Source organism: Protomyctophum bolini (assembly GCF_963924005.1).
Source record: "Protomyctophum bolini genome assembly, chromosome: 8".
Lineage (NCBI taxonomy): Eukaryota > Metazoa > Chordata > Actinopteri > Myctophiformes > Myctophidae > Protomyctophum > Protomyctophum bolini.
The window spans coordinates 46,482,252-46,505,051 of NC_137869.1; the positions used below are offsets into that span (position 1 = coordinate 46,482,252).

Sequence of the window (22,800 nt, forward strand, 5' to 3'; positions counted from 1 at the left end):
CATACCTCCACAATAATTCCAGTGTGGGTGTCATCTACGAGTGTGCCAAGTCGTGAAGTTCTGGTGTACGCACTCCTCGATACACAAAGTGACACAACCTTTATCCTCGACGAGACAGCGAAGGCTCTCAATGCTAAGAGTGAACCAGTTCAGCTAAAGCTCTCCACGTTGGCTTCAAGAAACACAGTCGTGTCCTGTCGGAAGCTAGCTGGTCTACAAGTTAGAGGATTTTATTCAGACAAGATAATCACTCTGCCAGTGACTTACTCAAGAGAGTTTATCCCTGCAAACAGAGACCATATTCCCACACCGGAGACGGCAAAAGCATGGCCTCATCTTGAACACATTGCAGATGAGATCGCTCCTCAACAAAGCTGTGATGTCGGCCTGTTAATTGGCTACAACTGTGCCCAAGCCCTCGTTCCAAGACAAGTGGTGCCTGGTGAGGAACACCAGCCGTTTGCACAGAAGACAGACTTGGGTTGGAGTGTAGTGGGATATGGCAACTCGTGTCTCAAGAAAGAAGTGCACTATGTCTGTAGGACACAGATCAAATAAGTTCTCTTACCTGCAGATGTCATCAAGATGCTGGAGTCTGACTTTGTTGAAAGAGCGTCGGAGACCAGCCCCATCTCTCAAGAAGATCTAAGGTTCCTGTCGAAAGTGGAAAAGAGCATCAAGTTAAAGAGCGACGGTCATTACGAAATGCCGCTGCCATTCAAGAAAGAAAGACCTAAATTACCTGATAATAAGATCTGTGCTATCCATCGTATCAGGTGCCTAGAAAGGAAGCCGAGAAGAAACGATCAGTACTACAAGACCTTCATGGATGAGACCATAAGACACGGAGATGCAGAAAGGTTTGTGGCAAATCGTGGTGAACGAATCAAGCAAAGCACAGAGTCTACACAATGGAGGTATGTGGCTTCAGAAGGGAATCCAGCAGACCACGCCTCGAGAGGTCTCACAGCAAAGCAACTGGTATCCTCTAACTGGTTCACAGGCCCAGACTTTCTTTGGCAGAAGGAGTTACCAAGTGGAGACGTCAAGGTGGGAGAGATCACATGTGATGATCCTGAACTTAAGAAGGTCCAGGTTCTCGACACCCAGGCATAGCCGTGGGAAGTGGGGGTGCTGAGGGTGCTGTAGCACCCCCAGTGGTTTGGAGGGGAATTGTTTGAAATTGTTTGTATTTTATTTTTTTGAATGGAAAAAATATATACCATAACCATTTTAACTAAAATAATTAAAAACAATGTTTTGCACAATGTGTATGTTGTTGTTTATTTATTTATTTGTGGGGGATTTAGTCCAATATTTACAAAATATAATGAATTCACGTCATCACGGGCCGCGGTGCACGCTGGACAGACAGGTGTATTTCCTGTTTACATCCGGGCATCATTGTAGATCAAGTTGGGCAATATTCAAATGTCGGCGACTCACTACTAAAAGTAACCGTTTATTAATGTCTCAAAAACGCATTTCCGATTGGTTTGTAAAACCGGCTCCAATTCCAAAGCCTCCAAAGAGTCTTAGAAGAGAAGGAGAAGCTCAAGCAGCTACTAGTAGTGGTGCTGGCGCTGTTGATGATCTTCCCCGACCCGGCCCCTCCTGTCACGGTGTCAGTGCCACCGCTGCCCCCCACAACAGCACCTCTGCTCCCGCAGAGAATAATGTTGGTCCCGCGGCCGCCGCCGCCAACATCAACAACGATGTGGATCCACCACAGCCACCGCCGCCAGCCATACCTATGGTTGTCAGCCTAATACCATTTGAGGAGCCGTTCCAGCCACCAGAGTTCGATTTCCCAGGCCGGCATTTTGGCAAAGAAAAACACAAACGGTCTTTTCAACCAGCTTGGTTTAAAACATGGCAATGGATACATTATGTGGCGGAGAGTGATCGTGTCCTATGCTTTGCATGCGTGAAAGCAGTGGAAAAGAAGCTGATAAAAGACGACAGTGTGAGGGGAGGAAATACATTTGTTAATGGGGGTTTTGTAAACTGGCGTAAAGCACAAGTAAAGTTCAACGAACATGAGAAATCAGGGTTGCATTGTCACGCCGTGGAGAAGCATGTTGCACTTAAGCAAGTGCCCATCAGTGCTATCTTGTCTGATGCCTGCGCAAAACAACAACAAACAGCAAGAAACGTTCTGGAGCTACTTTTCAGAACAATTCGAATCCTGGGCAGGAAGGGAGTCGCCTTCAGAGGTGATACTATGCGTGATGGAATACTATACGAGATGATGATTGAACGCACATTCGACAAACCTAACGAACGTGAGTGGATTTTGCGACGAGACAATTGGATGTCCAATACTATTCAAAATGAGATAATACAACAGTTTGCTCATGCCATCCAGAGGGATATTGTCAACCGTGCCTCAAAATGTAACTTTTATGGCCTCACAGCTGATGGCACAACAGATGTAAGCACCACAGAGCAGTTCTCAATTAATCTGCAATTTGTTGACGGCGACCTCGAGTCTCATTGCTTATTTTTGGGATTTTATAATGCACAAGACAGCACTGGAGAGACACTGTTTGGGTGCATAAAGGATGTTTTTTTACGGCTGAACATTCCTATTGAACGCGTGTTTGGATATTGCTTTGATGGTGCCAGCAATATGTCTGGATGCTTTTCTGGAGTCCAGGCTCGCCTGAAAGAATTAAACCCCCAGTCATTGTATGTGCACTGCAGCAACCACTCGCTGGATTTGGTTCTACAAGAAGTCGCACGTGAAGTCAGTCTTGTGGCTGACACTTTGCTTTTTGTGCGGGGTGTTGCTAATGTAATCAGGGAATCATCAAAGAGAAAAGAGTTGTACCAATCGCTTTTTGGCTCAGACGAGGTTGTCAACATCCTAGGCCTGTGTCCCACAAGGTGGTGCGTCCGCGCGATAGCCATCAAACGTGTGATCTCGTCATACAGCACTCTCCTGGCCACCTTGGATATCCTAAAAGATGACAGGACTGTAAGGGGGGATGCCAGGTCAAAGATCAGCGGGCTTCACAAGCAGGCTATGAAACAAAAAACCTTTTTTGGTCTCCTGTGCTGTGCTGCACTTTTTGAGCCCTGCGAGTCAGTAGCCAGGACACTGCAGAGCCCCAAATCTAGTGCGCTCGGTGCGCTTGAGTGCACAGCTACGCTCCAAAAACGCATCACAGCACTGAGAGATGATGCCCAGATTAACGAGATGGCCCGCAAGTGTGCATCGCAACCAGGCCTGAAAACGGCAGTCTTGCCAGAAGCAGATACCGTTCCCGTTCCGGCTCCAAGGGTGAGCAGAACCCCAGCTCGGTACCGCCAAACCGTGGCTCTTGAGGCTTTGGCACCAGTGGCGCACAGCACCGAACCAACTGTGATTTGGCGACGTGCATATTACGAGGCTATTGATTTGGTGTTGACGGAGCTGAACAGAAGATTTGATCAAAACGCAATGAGAATAGCCGCAAACAGAGAGAGAGCGGTAATACAGGCAGCAGCGGGGAAAGCAGTTGATTTGGGGAGCCTCCACCTACCAAATGAGATCGATACAGAACGCCTTGAACTCCAGCTCAAAATGATTGGTGATTTCGCAAAAGAGTCTAGCTGTAAAACTGTTCAAGATGTAGCAGCATGTGTAACCAAGCTCCTTCCACAAACGAGAAATCTCCTTAAAGAAGCAGAAAAGCTCATAGAGTTGTGTCTGTGTCTGCCCATCTCTGTGGCCTCATCAGAGCGCACCTTTTCTGCCTTACGTCGGCTGAAAACCTGGCTTCGCAGCACCATGACACAGGAAAGACTCACTCACATTTCACTGATGCATGTCCACTCTAACATTCTCGACGATGACAAGAAAGTGGATTTAATCGAGCTCATGAGGACATTTATCTCCATTACTCCCGAGCGCAAATCCACGTTTGGGTTACTGTGAACGTGACATTTGGATTAGGATTACTGTGACATTTTGGGTTAATTGGATTATTCGTTATTGTGACTTTGTGGAATAACATTTCGTTTGGATCATTATTGAACTCGACCTGTCACTTGTAGCTGCTCACGTCACCTCACGGTATGTAAAAAAAAAAAAAAAAGAAGTTTAATGTTACTTATAAGCATAATATTATAAGAAATTGCCATGCTGCTGCCGAGCAGTTGTGAAACTTGTGATTGATTGATTGAAATTATTTCAGTTTGCAGAATTACATTACATTTCAAGCACAAACTCAATACAAAGACTGTTAACTGTGAGTGTTGTTGTGTTCATGTGTTGTCAGTGAGTGCAGAGTGCGAAAAATAAATTGGGACCCAAAGTGAGAAGTTGTAACTTGTAATACTTTCATTATCATGTCTTTCATCCTCCTAAAGTTGCCTTAGGCTACAGAGTTGTTCTATATACATTTGTCACTGTATGTCTGGTCATGATCAAATCTATATGTATAGTCTTATAAATTAAGGGATGATATTGTCATTGTTATGCGGCGCGCCGGCGCCGTTGGGAGAAGAAAAATGGTCATTCTTTGCACGTGCACGCACATTTTAACATGTGCACGCGCATATATTTCTCCCATGGACGCGCTTTGCGCGTGCATGGGAACGCAGCGCCCCCTAGTGTAAAGTACTTCCCACGGCTATGCACCCAGGTGAAGTCAAGTCAAGTCGCTGCTAGATCCCCTACACAAGTTTTCAGACTGGTCCAGAATGGTGAAAGCTATCGCCAGACTCCAGCACCATGAGAAAGAAATTAAAGGGCTCCAGCCTCCAGCCAAAGTCCTGTGAAGCCAGCAGTTTGGAGGAAGTGTACCGAGTTATTTATTTTGGTAGGAACCAAAGTTCTCTAAGGCGGAACCTTTGTTTTTATATCGCCCGTTTCCGTCAAGACATACTTTAGCGTAACACTCGTCCAAGAAAGTCCGCGGATTTAGTACATGTTTCTCAGTGTATATTGCATCTGCAAGCTAGTTCATAGCATCAAGATAGACAATCATACAGAGTAATACCAAGCTACACAATTCTCCTCATATAATGCAGCTACTAAGGTACAGTTTGCTGACGTTTTGTGTGTTGTTTTGTCCATTGTTTTGTATTGAATTGTTGGATGTTGTTAAACAGCTAAGGGCTAACAAATGTATTTGCTGCAGTCAATTATATGTTGGGCTGTAGTTTGTCAGATGTGGTCTTTGTGTTAAATGTGGATTATGTAACCAAGGTTAATTTGTTTATACAGTAATTGAAAGTGACGACATTATCAAGACAATGTTGAGAGATTACTGTATGTGTTTGTTTAGTATTTTTACTAGTGATTATTGTATTTGTGTATATGTTTTGATTACAGTTTTCACGATCTGGATGAACCAATAAATCCTGCCAGTAAATTAAAAACTCGTTGCTGTCGTCTGTACTGAGGGAATTACTAGGTTAAAAATCTTTCTCTACGACAAAGCCTATAGGTAGACTTGTCTCCAGTACTCGCTCACCCGACAAAGTCATAAGGATGAGAACTGAGTAAGGGGAACCTCCTGCCAAAACCTGCACCTGTGTTGTGTGTCTGCTAAATACCATAGTCGTACATTGTTTGTGTGGGTTTGTCTCCCAGCAGTGCTTGTAATATACACTATATAGGTTCCAGTAAGGCCTGCCACTAAACCAACATCCGGGGAATCCCTCCCCGGGGTCTCTTTTCGTCCTCCACTTCGCAGTTCCGTGGACCCCTAATATTAACCCCCAATTTACTGCCAAGTGTGACTGTGGACCAGGCCTCTTCATGGTGCCCATCAGAAGTGTGACTGTGGACCAGGCCTCTTCATGGAGGCCACGGCCCCTGTCTCTTCTATTCTTTCTTCCTATTCCCCCTCTACCCCGACACGGTCGAGGCAGATGGCCGCCCACCCTAGAGTCGGGTTCTACCTGACGCACGGCCGGCGTCACGGGGGTGCCTGGGGGTGCAAAGCACCCTCAGTTGCAAAATGTGCACCCTCAGTTTATGTTCTATGTAAAGTTATGACAATATCAAAAATAACAAAATTATATTCAGAATATTATAATTGTCATAGAGATAACAATAACAGTATCAAAACACTCCGTTTTACCCAGTAATATTATATAGCCACATCCAGCCTATCAATTGCTCGTTGTCGTTGCAGCGCAGCTCCAGTCTAATTCCCCAATTTACAATTACCTGCCTGCGCAGGCAGTAGCCTAGCCTGTTATTCAGCAGTGGCACCGTGACCACGGACAGTTTAGTGATTTTAATTTTCACCCTTTCACCTCGTCCTGACTCCTGTTGTGTTTTGTTGTGGAAAGTAAAAGCGTGCGAAACAAATTAAAACAAAGTGATTCAAAGACCGAAGATCTGCCCTCTCCTGGCTGTGGAAGAACTCCACCTCGGTAAGCCTAAACTAAGCTTGCCATCACACCACACACCCACCGCCGGTTGATTTGGGGACAGAGAAGCCAGGAGCTACAATCCTACCCAACTCGAATATTTTTCAATAAAACAGCTAATTTAGCATTAGCTAGTTTGGGAGGCTGGTGCTGCCTTTTGCTTTCCATGTCGGACATTTCCTAATTATTGGTAGGCTGCAATCTACGACTGGTTCAGTTGGAATTTAGCTGGCATATTTTGTTCTGCTGGTTTTATTTGTCATGTCTGTCTGAAACAGGCTATTTTAGGCTATGCTATAGGCTTAATTCTTTTTCACTATTCTATTTTTTGTATCATTGTAGCAGTAGCAACAGAATGGTGAACTTGGTGAAGGAATGGCTGTCTTTTTGAACGAGCGAGATGTTTGCGCCTCGATCTCTCTCTCTCTCTCTCTCTCTCTCCCCCCCCCCCCCCCCCCCCGACAGATGTATAATCTTGAACTTATGTTGGTTTAGAAAATGTTGTCCTGGGTCCTGGCTCACTGGCTGGGCTGCAGTTCAGGCGATCCGTTTATTACAGTGCCGGCCCTATCAATTTGGTGCCCTAGGCAGGATTTTTGGTGTCCCCCGGGGTGGGGGGCCAATTTGGTGCCCTAGGCAGGATTTTTGGTGTCCCCCGGGGTGGGGGGCACCGAACACATGAACTGACATGGGGGATGTCAGTTCAGTCAGAGGGTGTGTTGTGATGCCCCAAACTTAGATTTGTCAAAACTTAAAATTTTGAAGGAGCTTTTTCAATTAATGATATAAAAATATGTATATATGAGTTAAAAAAAGAATGCATGGTTGGTCATGGCACCTAGGCAACTGCCTGTTCTGCCTATTCTTGCACAGTGCTTTATGCTTTAGAAAATGTGTCCGACCTGGCTGTGGCTGCAGTTCAGACAATTTATTTTTATTGATTGATTGAATACTTTATAACAGATTGCATGCAGTAGCATGCATGTAGGCTACACTTAATTCAATAAATGCTGCTGCGGCTGCAGTAGAAACAGACGGAAACTCAGGTTTTTGATTGATTGATTGAATACTGTATAAAGAGTTTGCAGATTGTAGCTATACCACACTTAAATTAAATAAATGCTGCCTATTTAACAGCAGTAAATATTTCAGCATTCAGCTATGCATTGTTAAATCATTCAACATGGCAACAGGCTGATACAAGTTTTACTAAATGTGCAGTGCAGGGCTGCGGTCACAGACAAGCCATTCTTATTCTGTAACAACCGTCCTACACTTCTCCAAACCCCTACAGTCCACAGCGCCTTCTGGAGGCACTTGTACAGTTATCACCCCGTTTGATTTAACAACGCTATAGTTGTATGTTGAAATAAAATAACACTATTTCCTGTGCACCCTAAGAATTTTCATCTGCACCCTTAGTCATTTCATCCTGCAGCCGGCCCTGACCTGACGTTTCTTCCTAAAGGGGAGTTTTTCGTTACCATTGTCACAATATTGCTTGCTCTGGGTGGACTTTGTTTGTTGTAAAGTGTCTTGAGACAACTTGTTGTGTTTTGACACTTTAATAAAATAGAATTGAATATTTAAAAATTGGAAGAAGCTGGACAAATGTTTTTCTGACAGCTGAACATGCCCTCTTTCAGAACAAAATTGGGGAAAAAATATTTTTTAATGGCACCAAATAGTAGTAGGAATGACCGAAAACCCTGATGTAAAAAAGTCTAGTGCTTTTCTGGTTTTATCCTCTTAGCATATTTTGTATTGACCTGTACTTTCATTGAACTGTACCCATTCTACAAACTGTTAATACAATTTTCTATTAAATCAATCAGGGGGAGAAAACAGTGATGAGAGCTCCAGTGGAAGTACTGAAGAAGGTAGCCATAACGCTGTACTACCTCAGTGACCAAGGGAGACAGCGGAAGATGGCCAACTCCTTTGGCTTGTCAAAACAGTGTGTCTCCAACATTGTCCGGGAGGTTTGTACAGCCATAACTGTCCATCTAGGCCCACAGTACATCAGGCTGCCTTTCACAGAACCTGAAGCAGAAGAACTTGCCACCCGTTTTGAACACTCCTATGGCATACCACAGTGTTTGGGGGCCATCGATGGCACCCACATTGAAGTGAAGCAGCCAACCACCAACTCCATGGATTACATCAACAGGAAGGGGAGATCTTCACTAAACGTCCAAGCCACCTGTGATTATAGACTTCACTTCATGGATGTTGTTGTGAAATGGCCTGGGAGTGTTCACGACGCTCGTGTCTTTGCAAACTCGAAATTAAATGTCCATTTCAAGACTGCTCGCATCCCTGCATTGGCAAAGAGGATTGTGGAGGATGAAGACCCCATCCCTATATTCCTTCTTGGAGACCCGGCATATCCGTTAATGCCGTACCTAATGAAGGAGTATGCCAATGGGGGGTGCAATCCCCAACAGCAGTACTTTGGCCTGTCTCTGTGCAGAGGCCGGATGGTCATAGAGTGCGCCTTTGGGCGATTGAAGGCCAGGTTTGGGGTCCTTAAGAAGGCAATGGACATAAATATGATCGATCTCCCGTTTGTCATTTATGCATGTTTTGTTCTTCACAACTATTGCGAGGTCTGTAAGGAGACTATTGATGACAGCAGTGTGAGGGAAGCTGTTTAGTTTGACAGGGACTTCCAGCCTCCCACGCAAAATAACAGAAGAACAGACTGCAATGAAACGGAGGGAAAGAGAGTCAGAATGGTACTGACCAAGTTTCTTGACCCTTGACCTATTCAGACCGGGAGAGCATGGGCATCTGTGTCATTTTAGATTTCTTTTGAGTGTTGGGCATAAAAAATTGGCACAGTTACAAGCTCACAGCGCACCACTTTGTGCGGTGTGCCACACTGCAAGCTTGTACATCTTGAAAGTGTTGAATGCTTTCTGTTTTGTTTGTATTGTTTACTATTTTCAAAAAAAGGTGGTTACATTTTGAACATGTGAAGCTGCAGTGAGTAATTTTCTTAAGCAAATTTTGATGCATATACTTTTTCTTTAATACATTCTCAATACAGGACGGGAAATAGGTGGGCTTGAGAATGAGATTTTAGTTTATTACAGTGCAATAGACAGTTTATAGCAGACACAACAAGCCATTTGAGTTTTTGTTTTGTGTTCTTATTTTTTCAGTGAGTGGCAAATGTGAAAATGTTGTCACTTTAACCCATGAGAACTGGGACAGCATGTGTGCTGTGATTTATGTTATTATGTTTAGTTAGTCCTTCCCTTGTGTTGCTACCTTGTCGTGGTGGGAAGACTTGTGTGTCTCCGTGACTCTGAGGGCTATACCGGAGGGGGTTCATACCAATACCCCCGGCAGGTTCAACCAAGCCGGGCAGGTCTCAGGGGAGAGGCCAGACGAAAAGCAGCACCTGGTCACCTGGTTGGGTGTGGGGGTAACCTCACCCCGTCAAAAGAACGTCGTTACAGAAACACGAAAAAGAGCCAAATGTTTGAGCAGATTCTTGTAGGTGGTCTTGAAATGTATATGTTTTGAGTGCAATGACAAACATTTCTTTACAGATTTGTAGCTTATATACTGTTCAGTTCTGGTTGTATGTCCATGGCACAAAACATTTCAAATACGATAATTGTTTTGGGTCACGGCCTGAAAAGGTTGAGAACCTGAGTTATAACAGTGAAGCAACAAAACTGTAAAGCTGAACAGAAAAGGTGAGCCAACATATTTGCTATCTAACAAAATAAACTAAATTTGGCATTACAAAACCTTTCGTTTTTATCATGAGTGTATATGTAGTTTATACTGTACATTTGTGTTCTGTACAAGAGGTAATTTAATTGAAAAGGCATAGGGTGCAATGACATAACAGTCCTAACTCAAGTACATCCATCCACATGACATGTACAGTTGTGATCAAAAGTTTACATACGTTTGTAAAGGACATACTGTCATGATAGTCCTGCCTTTCCAATAATTTGTTCAACTCTTATTTTTCTGTGATGGGTTGATTGGAGAAAATACTTCTTTGTCATACAAATAAATCTTGAATTTATTTGTATTTTTATGAATGTTTAAGGGTTTTCTGAAAATGTGACCAAATCTGCTGGTTCAAAAGAATACATACAGCAATGCTAATATTTGGTTGCATGTCCCTTGGCCATTTTCACCCCAATTTGACGCTTTTGGTAGCCATCCACATTGTTCCACAAGCTTCTGGCAAAAAACTAATACTGTAATAATAATAAATCACACCCCTGTGAAGTGAGCAGTGCAATTGCAGTGCAATTGCACTGCTCACTTCACAGGGGTGTGATTTGTATTATTATTACAGTATTCGTTTTTTTCTTATGAAAGCAGAGAGTCTTCTGTTTCATACGGTATATAGTATGTACATGTCGCTATAGGCCTTATTTTGTGAATAATAGTTCTTCAGGTCCATGCCTTCTCTAAAGTTCTCTCTGGTGAGCGCAAGCTGCATTCAATAGCCAATTACTGACAAACTGTACATGGGATCAATGTGTATTTGTTTCCCTCCTAAAAGTAGACATTCAGGGCTTTCATTCAGTGTGTAGTATGTATATGATATTATTTGTGTTAATTTTTATATCTGTCTGTCAATGTCTGTCAACTTCAACCTTCCATATCTCTGCTGTTTTTTCAAGCGAGCAGAGTGCAGGCAAAAGCAGGTGTTAGAAAAAGGTCAATATCTCCAGAATGGAAGATGGTAAAATCATGATTTTTGTTTAAAATTGAAGTGGACAAGTTAGGCTTTCTTTTGATTTATCTCGCTATAAGAGGCCCCTCGCTGTGGGCCCCTAAAAAGTTCAAAAGTCCAATGTTAATCGCTTAGCACCACCAGGCCTGAGCTCACTTTAAACTCTAGCATACAAAGCATTAAACATTTTTTTGCACAGTTGATCTTGGGACCTGTAGCTGACTAGAAATGACTTTCCTGACTTGTTTAAGTCTATTATTTGCTTTTTCAGATCCATGCTGAGCTCCTTTGACTTTCCCATTTTATTGTTTGTGGGTTGTGGCCAAACGAGCCCTAAATAAGGCTCAGAGAAGTGAACAGACCAGAAGTAGTCAATCATAATCACTCAGTTTAAGTTAAGAGGCCATGCCACAAAGCTAATTTGATTGACACAACTTTCTACATTACCATATGGGACATAATATGTATGCTGTATGTATATTTATGAACCAGCGGATTTGGTCACATTTTCAGAAAACCCTTAAACATTCATAAAAATACAAATAAATTCAAGATTTTTTTGTATGACTAAGAAGTATTTGCTCCAATCAACCCATCACAGAAGAATAAGAGTTGAACAAATTATTGGAAAGGCAGGACTATCATGACAGTATGTCCTTTACAAACGTATGTAAACTTTTGATCACAACTGTATCCTTTCAATGTGGTCTTATGTGCAAATGCCAACAAAAAAAACTAAACATCCAGCCACATAGGTATTGTATACACTATACATTACATTCTTTTTTAATAGCAATCCAGAAGCTTATGCCAGGCTTAAATGAAACATTAGGCTGGAAGAATGAATGAATGAATGACTAAAGCTTTATTTCAAACAATGACATTCAAAAAGTGCATTAATGCAATATAAAATAAATAATTCTATAAACAAACAGAAACTGGAACAAACACCTGCACACTGTCTTCAAATGGTGTGACCAACTTTATGTATAAAGATAGCCTGATGAAGGCCACATAGGCCGAAACGTTGTTGTTTCCCTGAATAAAAGTTGATCACTGCATTTGAAGACAGTGTGCGGGTGTTTGTTCCTTTTTAATTTTTGGGGCACCGTACCCTCTCCTACGCACCTGTCGCCTGTAGGTGTGCAAAAGTTTTAATAAACAAACAGAAAAAACAAGCCTCACTGGCCTAAAGTGCCTTCTATGCATACTTCTTTCTATGCATGATGAGGAGAGAAATTAATTAATATGTATGGTTGGAGGACGAGGTTGAGTTGCTGCTGATCAGTGTCACTTTACAATACAAAGAAATCACAAGTGGACTGGGAGAGTTGTTAAAGGCTAAACTGGTGGGGAAAATCGACCAAGCTCAAGGGCTCACTCATTTGAGTGTAAAAAGTGTCCACCTCTTCTGGGAAGAGACTGAGGGGGGGAAAAAAGGCCAAGACAGAGAAGATATGCCTTATTTCTGGGAAACGGCTATTAATAAGGTCATGGCGATGTTGTTGGTGGGACACTGCTTGCTATTCCAGTCAGACCAACATATGGCTTGACTTTAGCTACCCCTCACTCAGGTGACCCAGCCGGGGTGATCAAGTCCCGACTTACATCCCAGTAGCTATACCCTCGATCAGTCCCACTAGAAAGTCCAGGGCCAAACACACCGTTGGAACCAGGGACGAAGAGTCCGTGGGGGCCGGGGGACCAGGGCCCCCATGAGGATTTTCGGTGGAATTCCTAAACACCTCTTGGATCTCTCCCCCGGCCGTCCAAGAGGTGTTCAAATTGTTGGGTGCGCACCCAACCGCACTGAAGACAGTCAAGACACTGTCCAACACCGCCCTCCCCTGGCTAAACCAAGCAGCAGCAGTGGTTGTGGCTGTGAAACCTTCACACAGACAAGGCGGGGAGGCGGGGCTGCAGGGGGAGGCGGCACGGGCCACCATGAGGATTATGAAAACTATTCGTCCCTGGTTGGAACGACTCCAGAAATACTCTGCCAGGGCTCAAGGACACACATATAATGCAATACTTCTCCGTGAAACTAGTTTACAACTAGAACTGCACTCTGCCGAGTGCATACTTGCTTGTTGCACAAGCACAAGCAGAGCGCGCAAGTACTTTCGACCGCTGGAAACTATCACATCTCAGTATCTCTGTGAAGGAACGTTTGAAATGTATAATCATTACGTGTAACTATTTGCTACCTAACTACTTTTTTACAGAAAAATGAATCATTGATATGTGATGAAAAAAAAGGTATATAAACTGAATTGAGATATATTATACAGTATAATTATTTTATTACTTATTGTAAAAAAAAAAATTAACCGTAAGTCTGTGCCTGGTTTGCTGGGACCAGTTACAACATTACGTCATCGTTGAGAACTGGGACCAGAGTACATGGTGTGTATATGTATGACTAGCTCTCAGTGATGACGTAAGAGATATGGTCATCTGTGTAGTCTGGTCCCAGCAGACCAGGCACAGATTTACAAATTACAAATCACATTACAACTACATACAGAGTATGTAGTTGTAATTTGATTAGCAGTATACTGTGGTTACTTGGTTCCAAAAAGTGAAGCCACGTTTTTTTCAACCGTAAGTCTGTGCCTGGTTTGCTGGGACCAGTTACAACATTACGTCATCGTTGAGAACTGGGACCAGAGTACATGGTGTGTATACGTATGTAACTGGTCCCAGCAAACCAGGCACAGACTTACGGTGATATAAACACTTACGTCAGTGATGACGTAAGAGATACATACAGAGTATGTAGTTGTAATTTGATTAGCAGTATACTGTGGTTACTTGGTTCCAAAAAGTGAAGCCAAGTTTTTTTCAACCGTAAGTCTGTGCCTGGTTTGCTGGGACCAGTTATATGTAACTGGTCCCAGCAAACCAGGCACAACTTACAGGTTGAAAAAAACTTGGCTTCACTTTGAAGAGACCAAGCGAAATGATTACTTGCGCGCTCTGCTTGCGCAAGTAATAATACATTATATAAAGCAATAGTCTAGTATGATGTTTACTCTGCCAGCGCCTTGGAGGCACTATGCACTGTAAGATGCCAATGTTAATTTGTCACTAAACTCAGCTGTCAAACTGAATATGCGTTTATATGTTCATGATACAGACCTGGTGGATTTGACTTTGTGCTGAGATCGGGGTCATGGGTCCTACATTGGGTCGACGTTGAGCTCACTCTTCTCAGTGATACAATGTTTGTGGGAAATGTTGCCGGTCACAGCTGTTATAAGAGATCACAACCGTATATTATGCAGAATAATAATAATTAAGGATGCTTAATCAAATTTTGCTGTCTGGTTTCATGCCTCTTTTAAGTGAGGAGTGTGAGAGAGAGAGAAAGGGAATCAATTATGCTAGAAATGTGTGACATTGACCAAAACCAGCAGTCTAAAACATATACTGCCGGGGTCGGCAAGTAAGTTTGGTCTCGGGCCAAACTCTTTCAAAGACAGTAGATGATGGGCCAGAACACAATCAATGGAACATTTCGGACCTGGAACCTTATGTAATATAATAACTATATTGTTATAAAAGTTAATACATGTGTGTCGTATAACAATAGATAGAAAAACATGTGGAATAAAATGTTACAGGTGCATTCTTGAATGTGACACATTTAGTTTATCAAAAAGTTTCAAAAGAACATTTTATCTGGAGACAGAGAGAGTCATTCTCCTTTTGCAACAATAACTCTTTCATAGTTCAATGTCTCTTAAAACGGAGAGAAACAATGTATCCCTACCCGGTTTCATGAATTCAATGCTATTGCTGTCCATATATACTACTTGGACTGTCAGTCAGCTATTGGAAAGTATTTACAAAAGAATTTGTCAGGCCAGCTATTATCGTTGGTGGGCCAATTCTGGCCCGTGGGCTGCCTGTTGCCTACCACTGATATGCTGTATGTAAATGGGACTCAAATTAAATTCCCTGTCTGTAACCCTGAGGTTACAGACTGTCAACATGTGAACACAACCCCTTACAAATCCAATTGATGCAAATGCATGTTCTAACTGGGTCAATTAACAAAGTTAAATAAATATGATTTAGCTGTGTAAATGAATAGTATGATTTACTTTCATATTCACTAATTGAGAATGAATATGGAGAATAAACAGTAAACACCACCAAAGCAGACACTTTGAGAATTAGTCTAGTGGAAGCCCCCCATATGGGTCCCATGTTAGACACAGAAATCTTGGTTAGTATAAACTTTTATGGTTCAAATGTCATCTATAGGCTTAGCAGATGAGATTAAGCTTGGTTGCTAAAAGTTGCACGTTGAGCAATTTGAGTAATTAGCATAATATGTGACCATAACATTAACATCCTGTATAATGCAAAATAATAATACAATTCGTATCATGTGACATGTCAAACTAGGGTGTTTTCATGATTCTGAATCCATTCCAGCAAATGTGATGAGGTCAGCACATTTGGCTAACTAATGCTTGGAATGGATTCAGAATCATGAAACCCCCCTAGTTTGACACGTCACAATTTACATGCTACTTATACTTATAGCTACTTATTTTTTATTTCTTTGCCTTATACGGGTTGTTAATGGTATGGTCACGTATTATGCTAATTACTCAAATTGCTCAACGTGCAACTTTTAGCAACCAAGCTGAATTTCATCCATTAGGCCTATAGATAACATTTCTATCATACAAGTTTATACTAATCACCATTTCTGGGTTCATGAAATTTCCAGTAGACTAAATACTGCCATCTTAAGGCTGGAGAGAGTAGAAAGGCTCAATGACTCTACCAAGTCTCTGGGGCTCAACACACCTGCATGTTGCATAAAGAGGCCATACAAGCAAACAGAGATGCCAAGTCTAGAAGAGACCTCGATAGACCCCATTTCACTCTATACCTCTTTGAAAAAGCTATAAATTACAACTGCAGAGTTTCTATAACTCATCTGTTCTAATTAGACCTACAAAATGGTTCACATAGAGCAATTGGACCTATTTCTGACAGTCCTGTTAGAATGCCATTCTCACACACTAGTGTACAAGGAGCTGTGAATTAGCAACAGAGTTCCATGTTGATGCTGTCAACCAGGGTCAGATTAATCTATTAACGCCCTTTAATCTCTTATGGTATCAACATATCAAATATTTTCATAATATAGGTAGGCCTACAAATCCTCAACATGACTTTCTGTATATTAGCAATAACCTCAGTGCTTTGCATAGAATGTGGCACACTGGCACTACATGATGTGTATAAGTAGCATATGTACAGTATGCTTGCACATAAAGGAGAAATGAAATTGTGAAAAGGCTATATAGTAGCCTATAGATTGTAGTGGCCAAAGTCAGACATAAATCTGCACATAAGGCAATGCTTTCTAGTGTGTTTTGGCATATATGCAGTGAGTGAGGTCAGAGGCATAGGGTGTTCACTGTAGCTCTCCCCTTTCCTTATAATTATGTCTGAACTGTATATCAACTGACACTAGAATAAGACACGTGTGAAGCCCCTGCCTTCATTCAGATTTTGAACAAACTGCCTGGGTTCTGCCAAATGCATTGTGAGGTATTTGGGACACCGCATGGGTGAGTGAGTAGTGAGTAGGCTACTGTAGTCTGCAGGGCTACGTTGAACTGACCGAGAAAACAGAAAAATACAATTAGGTAGCATCAATCACGAAGGGGGGCACGCACGGGTGATTGCTTGAAATGGTTTTAATAGCCTAATTTAGTCTACATGTCATGATTGGAATATCATATGTACTAATTTATGCAAGGTATAAGAAATTATTTAATTTCAGGTTTCTATTTTATTCTTAAAGGAAGGCCAAAAGCAAGGCTTTCAAAAGGGCATCCCACCCAAGGTGAGAATAATTTTCGGGCACTATAGCGCTGAAGGTCATTTCAAAAGGCATGGTGGTAACCAAGGCGCATACTTAAAATGGGTGTCATTGTCGGTAGACTATATGGCATTTAAGTTGATGACAATAAGAATGTCTGGCAGTGACTGCATGTTACCTACTGTATAAAAACGCCCTTTGCGCACCCAAGACGCGCACAATATAAATAATATATGACAGCTGTGAAAAAAGTATTTGCGGTTAAAACACTATCGCAGCAATTAACGTTATCTATATACAACGAAGAGTGACACAATCGATGTAGAAGCTTTTAATGATCCCATAGCTAGTAATGTGCCAGATCCCCAGCCCAAATAGCCAGTAGGAAAGAAAACCTTAATAGTAGCCTAGGCTATATCGGAAAATAAGCTAAGTCTATGAATTGCAATGCAAATAATAATACTAAAATTAAAATAAATCTAGCTATAATTTCTAATTAACATACGATGGTTTTGGTTGCCAAACATAGGATAGCCTACTACTGAATATTGTGCCATGGAGTGCAGCGGAAAATAGCACTCACCATCTCGACAGACGTGAATATAAAAGGCATTTCGTCTCGTTTCCTCACAGAGCCGTTCTCTCATTCAAAGACACCTTGCAACATACCGAAGGTATGCGGAATCAGGATCGAACAAATGTTTATGCCGGTGGCCGAATTCGTTGGAATAGATTCAGATGAGCCCAGATCCATCGTCCTGATCCCGAAGCCGCTACCTTGCCATGAGAGTATGCGTTTCTCCACTGTCCATGTGTCCTCTATGAGTCTATTGCAAAGAATAATGGTTAGAAATTAGAATTCTAAATAGATGCACAACTGATGGCTATCTAATACACTCCTCCTGCCCTGAAGACCAAATTAATCGTGGTGTGTGAGGGCGCCATGTATGCTCAGGGATGTGATGCGATGTGGAATAATTCCCTACTGGCTGCCCATGCGCTACCTTGCTGTTTACCGACAATGCAGCTGCAGGCTGGAGCTCGGATGCTGTGATTTCGCGTCAGGCGCGCGTATTAATGTATTAATGATTTAATGTCAGACGTTATTCATGATGGGTTTACGAGATCCCCATCTAAAAAGGACTCAAATTATTTACACGCTGGCGCATTTTATTAGAGCATTACGTAAAAATGCTCTCTCTCGGCCAAACGATATTTAGTTTGTCTCTTTAATGGACATGTTCTGACAGTGGCTGTGGCTCTGGACATGATTGATGAAGCAGCCTATTTGGACAGCCTGACATTTGTCCTGGGCTGTCCCGCAGACGTGGCTGTTTGCATCGCAGAAGATGTTGTTTGTGGGCAGTCCTTGATGAATCCTATCTCTCTACCATACTGTAGTGGTGCTTCTTCAAGCAAGCGACGAGCTCTGAGAACAAGATGACAGCACTGCAGTCAGTGTCACACGTTCTTAGGTTTAGCTAGTATTAAACACTCATAACAAAAATATTATAGTATTAACGGTATAATCTTAGGGTATAATACCTTTGCACAAGCCATACGTGACCGGATCTGTCATAATAGAAAAGTATAGATGAAGCAGGTGGGAGAGCCACAATTGGGAATAGGGACAACTATAGAAAAAATGTTCTAATTGCATTGGACGGTTCAACAGTGCCAATGTGGCATCGGGTGCAGTACTTAGTTTAGACTAGTCATTGGTTAGACCAGTCATTAGTCCTACATCTACAACCTATCTCAAACCCTCACCCTAAACCTAACCTCCCTTAGGGCAGCACACCTAAACCTAACCTTAACCCATGTCTAACCAATGACTAGTCTAAACTAAGTATGCACCCCTGTGGCATCCTGTATCCTTGTGGGCCTGTAGAACGGAGAGCACCTGGTGTCAGAAACGCATATCTACTGTATATGCTTACACAACTTAAAGAGGATTTTACAAGATTATGTACAGAATAGATACTGGGGTGTGGGACAATCCTCGTGTATATAACACTTCAAATCAAATGTCAACTGACAGGCACATGCAGATAGGAGCCAAACAGTGGCCAAGCACCTGCCACTTTCCTTGATATGCACATGAATATTACAGTATATAGAAAATGCCTCCTTTGCTTGCAAATCTTCTCTGATTTGATGCCTCTATAAAGTACAATGCAGGCTGTACTATCACATATCAAGTACATAAACACTGTATCTCAAGTTCAAGTACACAGACTTACTTAGATGTACATGGACAATTCATAACACTTACTAATACATCTGATTTCAGCAGGAAAAGGGACTGATGCGCTCAACTTAAATAGCCAATATCTTCAGATGGATCATGGATGCCACTGCCAACCAAAAGGCACATGAAAGCAAATTAAGTCATCTGTATTTGCAAATAATGTAACACTTTCACGTATGCACATGATGCCCAAAATTGTGAAAGTGGTACCAAAAGTCTTTGCACAGCCCTGTCAACTATAGAAAGAAAATAAACAGAAGAAAACTAAGAAAAAAACAGATGTTTGTGTATTTTCTTATATGTAGGGAAAAGTTTATTGATGACCTCAGGTTAGTTGTAGTCAGAATTTACATGTCCATGCACAATTTATGCTTGTTGTTGATGAAGGAAATATATATATATATAGCGCAAAACATAATTGCATAGTTCTGTCTTCTGAAATTATCTTCATTATAACTATGTTCATGCTTTTGTCCCCCTACCTGTCATTCTATCATTCTTGCCATCTCCTGCGCTCGCCACTAAATATTGCTGCCCATTTGTGAGTCATCTCCAGATAAACTGATGGCTTGTTCGGCGAGTAGTCTAGATACACAGTCTGACTTGTTTTTGGAACTGCCGTTTCTATTTGAGTCCCTTCATGCCATTCATTAAAAGATGTTATTGAGATGATATCAGGCTTGGCTTTCAAGGCAGCACTCAGTGCCGTTTCATAGTACTTCCCATTAATGTGGTTTCGGGTGTTTTGGAAGTTCCAGGGTCTAATACTCGTGTCAACGTACCCAGGGCTTACGCTAGGGACAAATATAAGATCGTTGACCTCGCAGAATGTTTTCATGGACTCCCAATTTCGATGCGTGGACCCATAGGAGAACCCATTGGTGGCAAAGTATGTATAGAGTCCATCAAAGCCAGCGGTCAAGATGTCCCTCTTGTGTTTCTCCTCGACCAGCAGGGCAATGAAGATGGCATCATACGGGGTATCCCTGATGCTGTGGCTCCCTGTGTGCTTTAGCAATATGGCCCACTGTTCAGAGTTCAGCAAGTAGGAGTCATACACATAGAACAAAGGCAAAAGCTTCCCAGTGTTTGTCCTGTGTCTGTAGAAGGCAGGGTGTTTTCCATAACTGAGGGAAGAGATACAAATAAAGATCATAAAATAATAAATTGAAACAGGATGAGTCATGGGAACAGATAGGCATATGGAGATAACTGTCATCACTCCTTTATATCTGAATAAATAAATCTGACTGTTTGGAACCAAATGGTACTTGATTTTAATGTGACAACACACTATTACTCACTTATCAATGATGTACTTGATGTTAGCCAACATTGTGGCCTCATTTCTCCCTTGGTATGGTTCGATGTGAAAAGCCACCTGTACTTAAACAAATTATGAACAGTGACAAGAATCTTGCCCGTTATTATTATATACGTATTAATTTATGTTCATGTTTCCAGATTTCATCAGATGTATGTCGAAGCCGACAGCTAACAAACACGACCCACACACCTTTATATAGTATTTAAGTGCCACATCCAGCAACAACGGCACAATATCATCTGTAGGCTCACCATTGTCGTCCTTCCTACCAGGAGGGTACCAGGAAACGGCAAGAACACCTGAAAAAGTATAATAAAAAACATTAAAAGGAGATGGTCAGTGACTACCCATTAGGGAACCATACTTGATTTCAGTGTGTACTTTCCAACAGCATGGAAACTCATTTTGGTACAAAGTAAAGTACAACTAGAACTGCACTCTGCCGAGTGCATACTTGCTTGTTGCGGCCTACTAGTGCGCAAGCAGAGCGCGCAAGTACTTTCGACCGCTGGAAACTATCACATCTCAGTATCTCTGTGAAGGAACGTTTGAAATGTATAATCATTACGTGTAACTATTTGCTACCTAACTACTTTTTTACAGAAAAATTAATCATTGATATGTGATGAAAAAAAAGGTATATAAACTGAATTAAAATATATTATACAGTATAATTATTTTATTACTTCAAATTAATTTTGTACTATAGTGATATTAATACTAAATCATGATCAGAGTAATATGTGTCTCTAACTTCAATTTCTGTAATAATACTTTCAAATAATTGTACTTTAATAATTGTTTAAAGCCTAATCTTGACATGAAGGTCTTTATATTTATTTCTTTTTCAGTATAATGGTCTTCATTGAAATCTCCTATTATCATAATTGTGGAAGTCGGAGATGATAGATACTTTACCATTTTTTTGAGAAATGTGTTTAATTCCGAAAGGTTTGTTTTAGGTGATCTGTACATAAGAATGATATATAGATCTTTATTTTTTACATACGTGTTCTACTTTTTTCATTACAACTGATTACAACTGCTAATTTGATTAGCAGTATACTGTGGTTACTTGGTTCCAAAAAGTGACAGCCAAGTTTTTTTCAACCGTAAGTCTGTGCCTGGTTTGCTGGGACCAGTTACCACATTACGTCATCGTTGAGAGCTGGGACCAGAGTACATGGTGTGTATATGTATGACTAGCTCTCAGTGATGATGTAAGAGAAATGGTCATCTGTGTAATCTGGTCCCACCAGATACCAGATTACGTCATCGTTGAGAGCTGGGACCAGAGTACACGGTGTTTGTATATGTATGACTAGCTCTCAGTGATGACGTAAGAGATATGGTCATCTGTGTAGTCTGGTCCCAGCAGACCAGGCACAGATTTACAAATTACAAATCACATTACAACTACATACAGAGTATGTAGTTGTAATTTGATTAGCAGTATACTGTGGTTACTTGGTTCCAAAAAGTGAAGCCAAGTTTTTTTCAACCGTAAGTCTGTGCCTGGTTTGCTGGGACCAGTTACAACATTACGTCATCGTTGAGAACTGGGACCAGAGTACATGGTGTGTATATGACGTAATGTGTAACTTGTAACTAGTCCCAGCAAACCAGGCACAGACTTACGGTTGAAGAAAACTTGGCTTCACTTCGAAGAGACCAAGCGAAATGATTACTTGCGCGCTCTGCTTGCGCAAGTAACAAAGGACATATATAAGCTCTCCAAATTCGAATCTCCATGCCTTAATCGTACATTGTGCTTGAAGTTCAGTGCTGTTGTGATTCATGTTAAGCATGAACAGTATTACTTACTGGGACCCATATATCGAACTTCTTCTGTCACCTGAGAAAGATGATGTGTGCACACACTCCTAGGTGTATTTGAACTCACTGCACCCTCTCCACTGCAGCGCCTTTTGTGTTCTCTGCCTGGTATGTTGATGTCATACTCCAGGGGGTATAGTCAACAAGATTATAGGCAGGGGGCCACAACTGTAGAATGTAGGGTTGTCCCGATCCGATCACGATCGGAATCGGAAGCAAAAAAACAAAACAAAAAACGTGATCGGGACATCCCTAATATCAATATAATATCCATATCATGATATTCGACTGGATATTGTGATTTTGGATATTGTACTATTGTGATATATGGCAACCTCTTGAGCGGCTGTCCACCTCTGAACAGTCCTCAGCGGGTCAATGGAGACCCAATTGCTCTCCGGTTCCAACTCCGATGTTGCGGATTTTCCCCCTTTACCCCCCCCTGG

The 22,800-nt window shown here is 41.8% G+C and overlaps 1 protein-coding gene across 1 annotated transcript; it reads right to left on the reverse strand.

Annotated features, from left to right (window-relative positions):
• Positions 1 to 19,625: 19,625 nt before the first annotated feature.
• LOC308319669 (glycoprotein endo-alpha-1,2-mannosidase-like) lies at positions 19,626 to 20,812 on the reverse strand. The gene is made up of 3 exons (XM_080769788.1): positions 20,708 to 20,812; positions 20,496 to 20,572; positions 19,626 to 20,318 (listed from the first exon to the last, which is right to left on the reverse strand). Exons 2-3 carry the CDS (start codon positions 20,525 to 20,527, stop codon positions 19,685 to 19,687), a joined length of 666 nt encoding a protein of 221 aa, XP_080625914.1. The 5' UTR covers positions 20,528 to 20,572; positions 20,708 to 20,812; the 3' UTR covers positions 19,626 to 19,684.
• Positions 20,813 to 22,800: the final 1,988 nt, after the last annotated feature.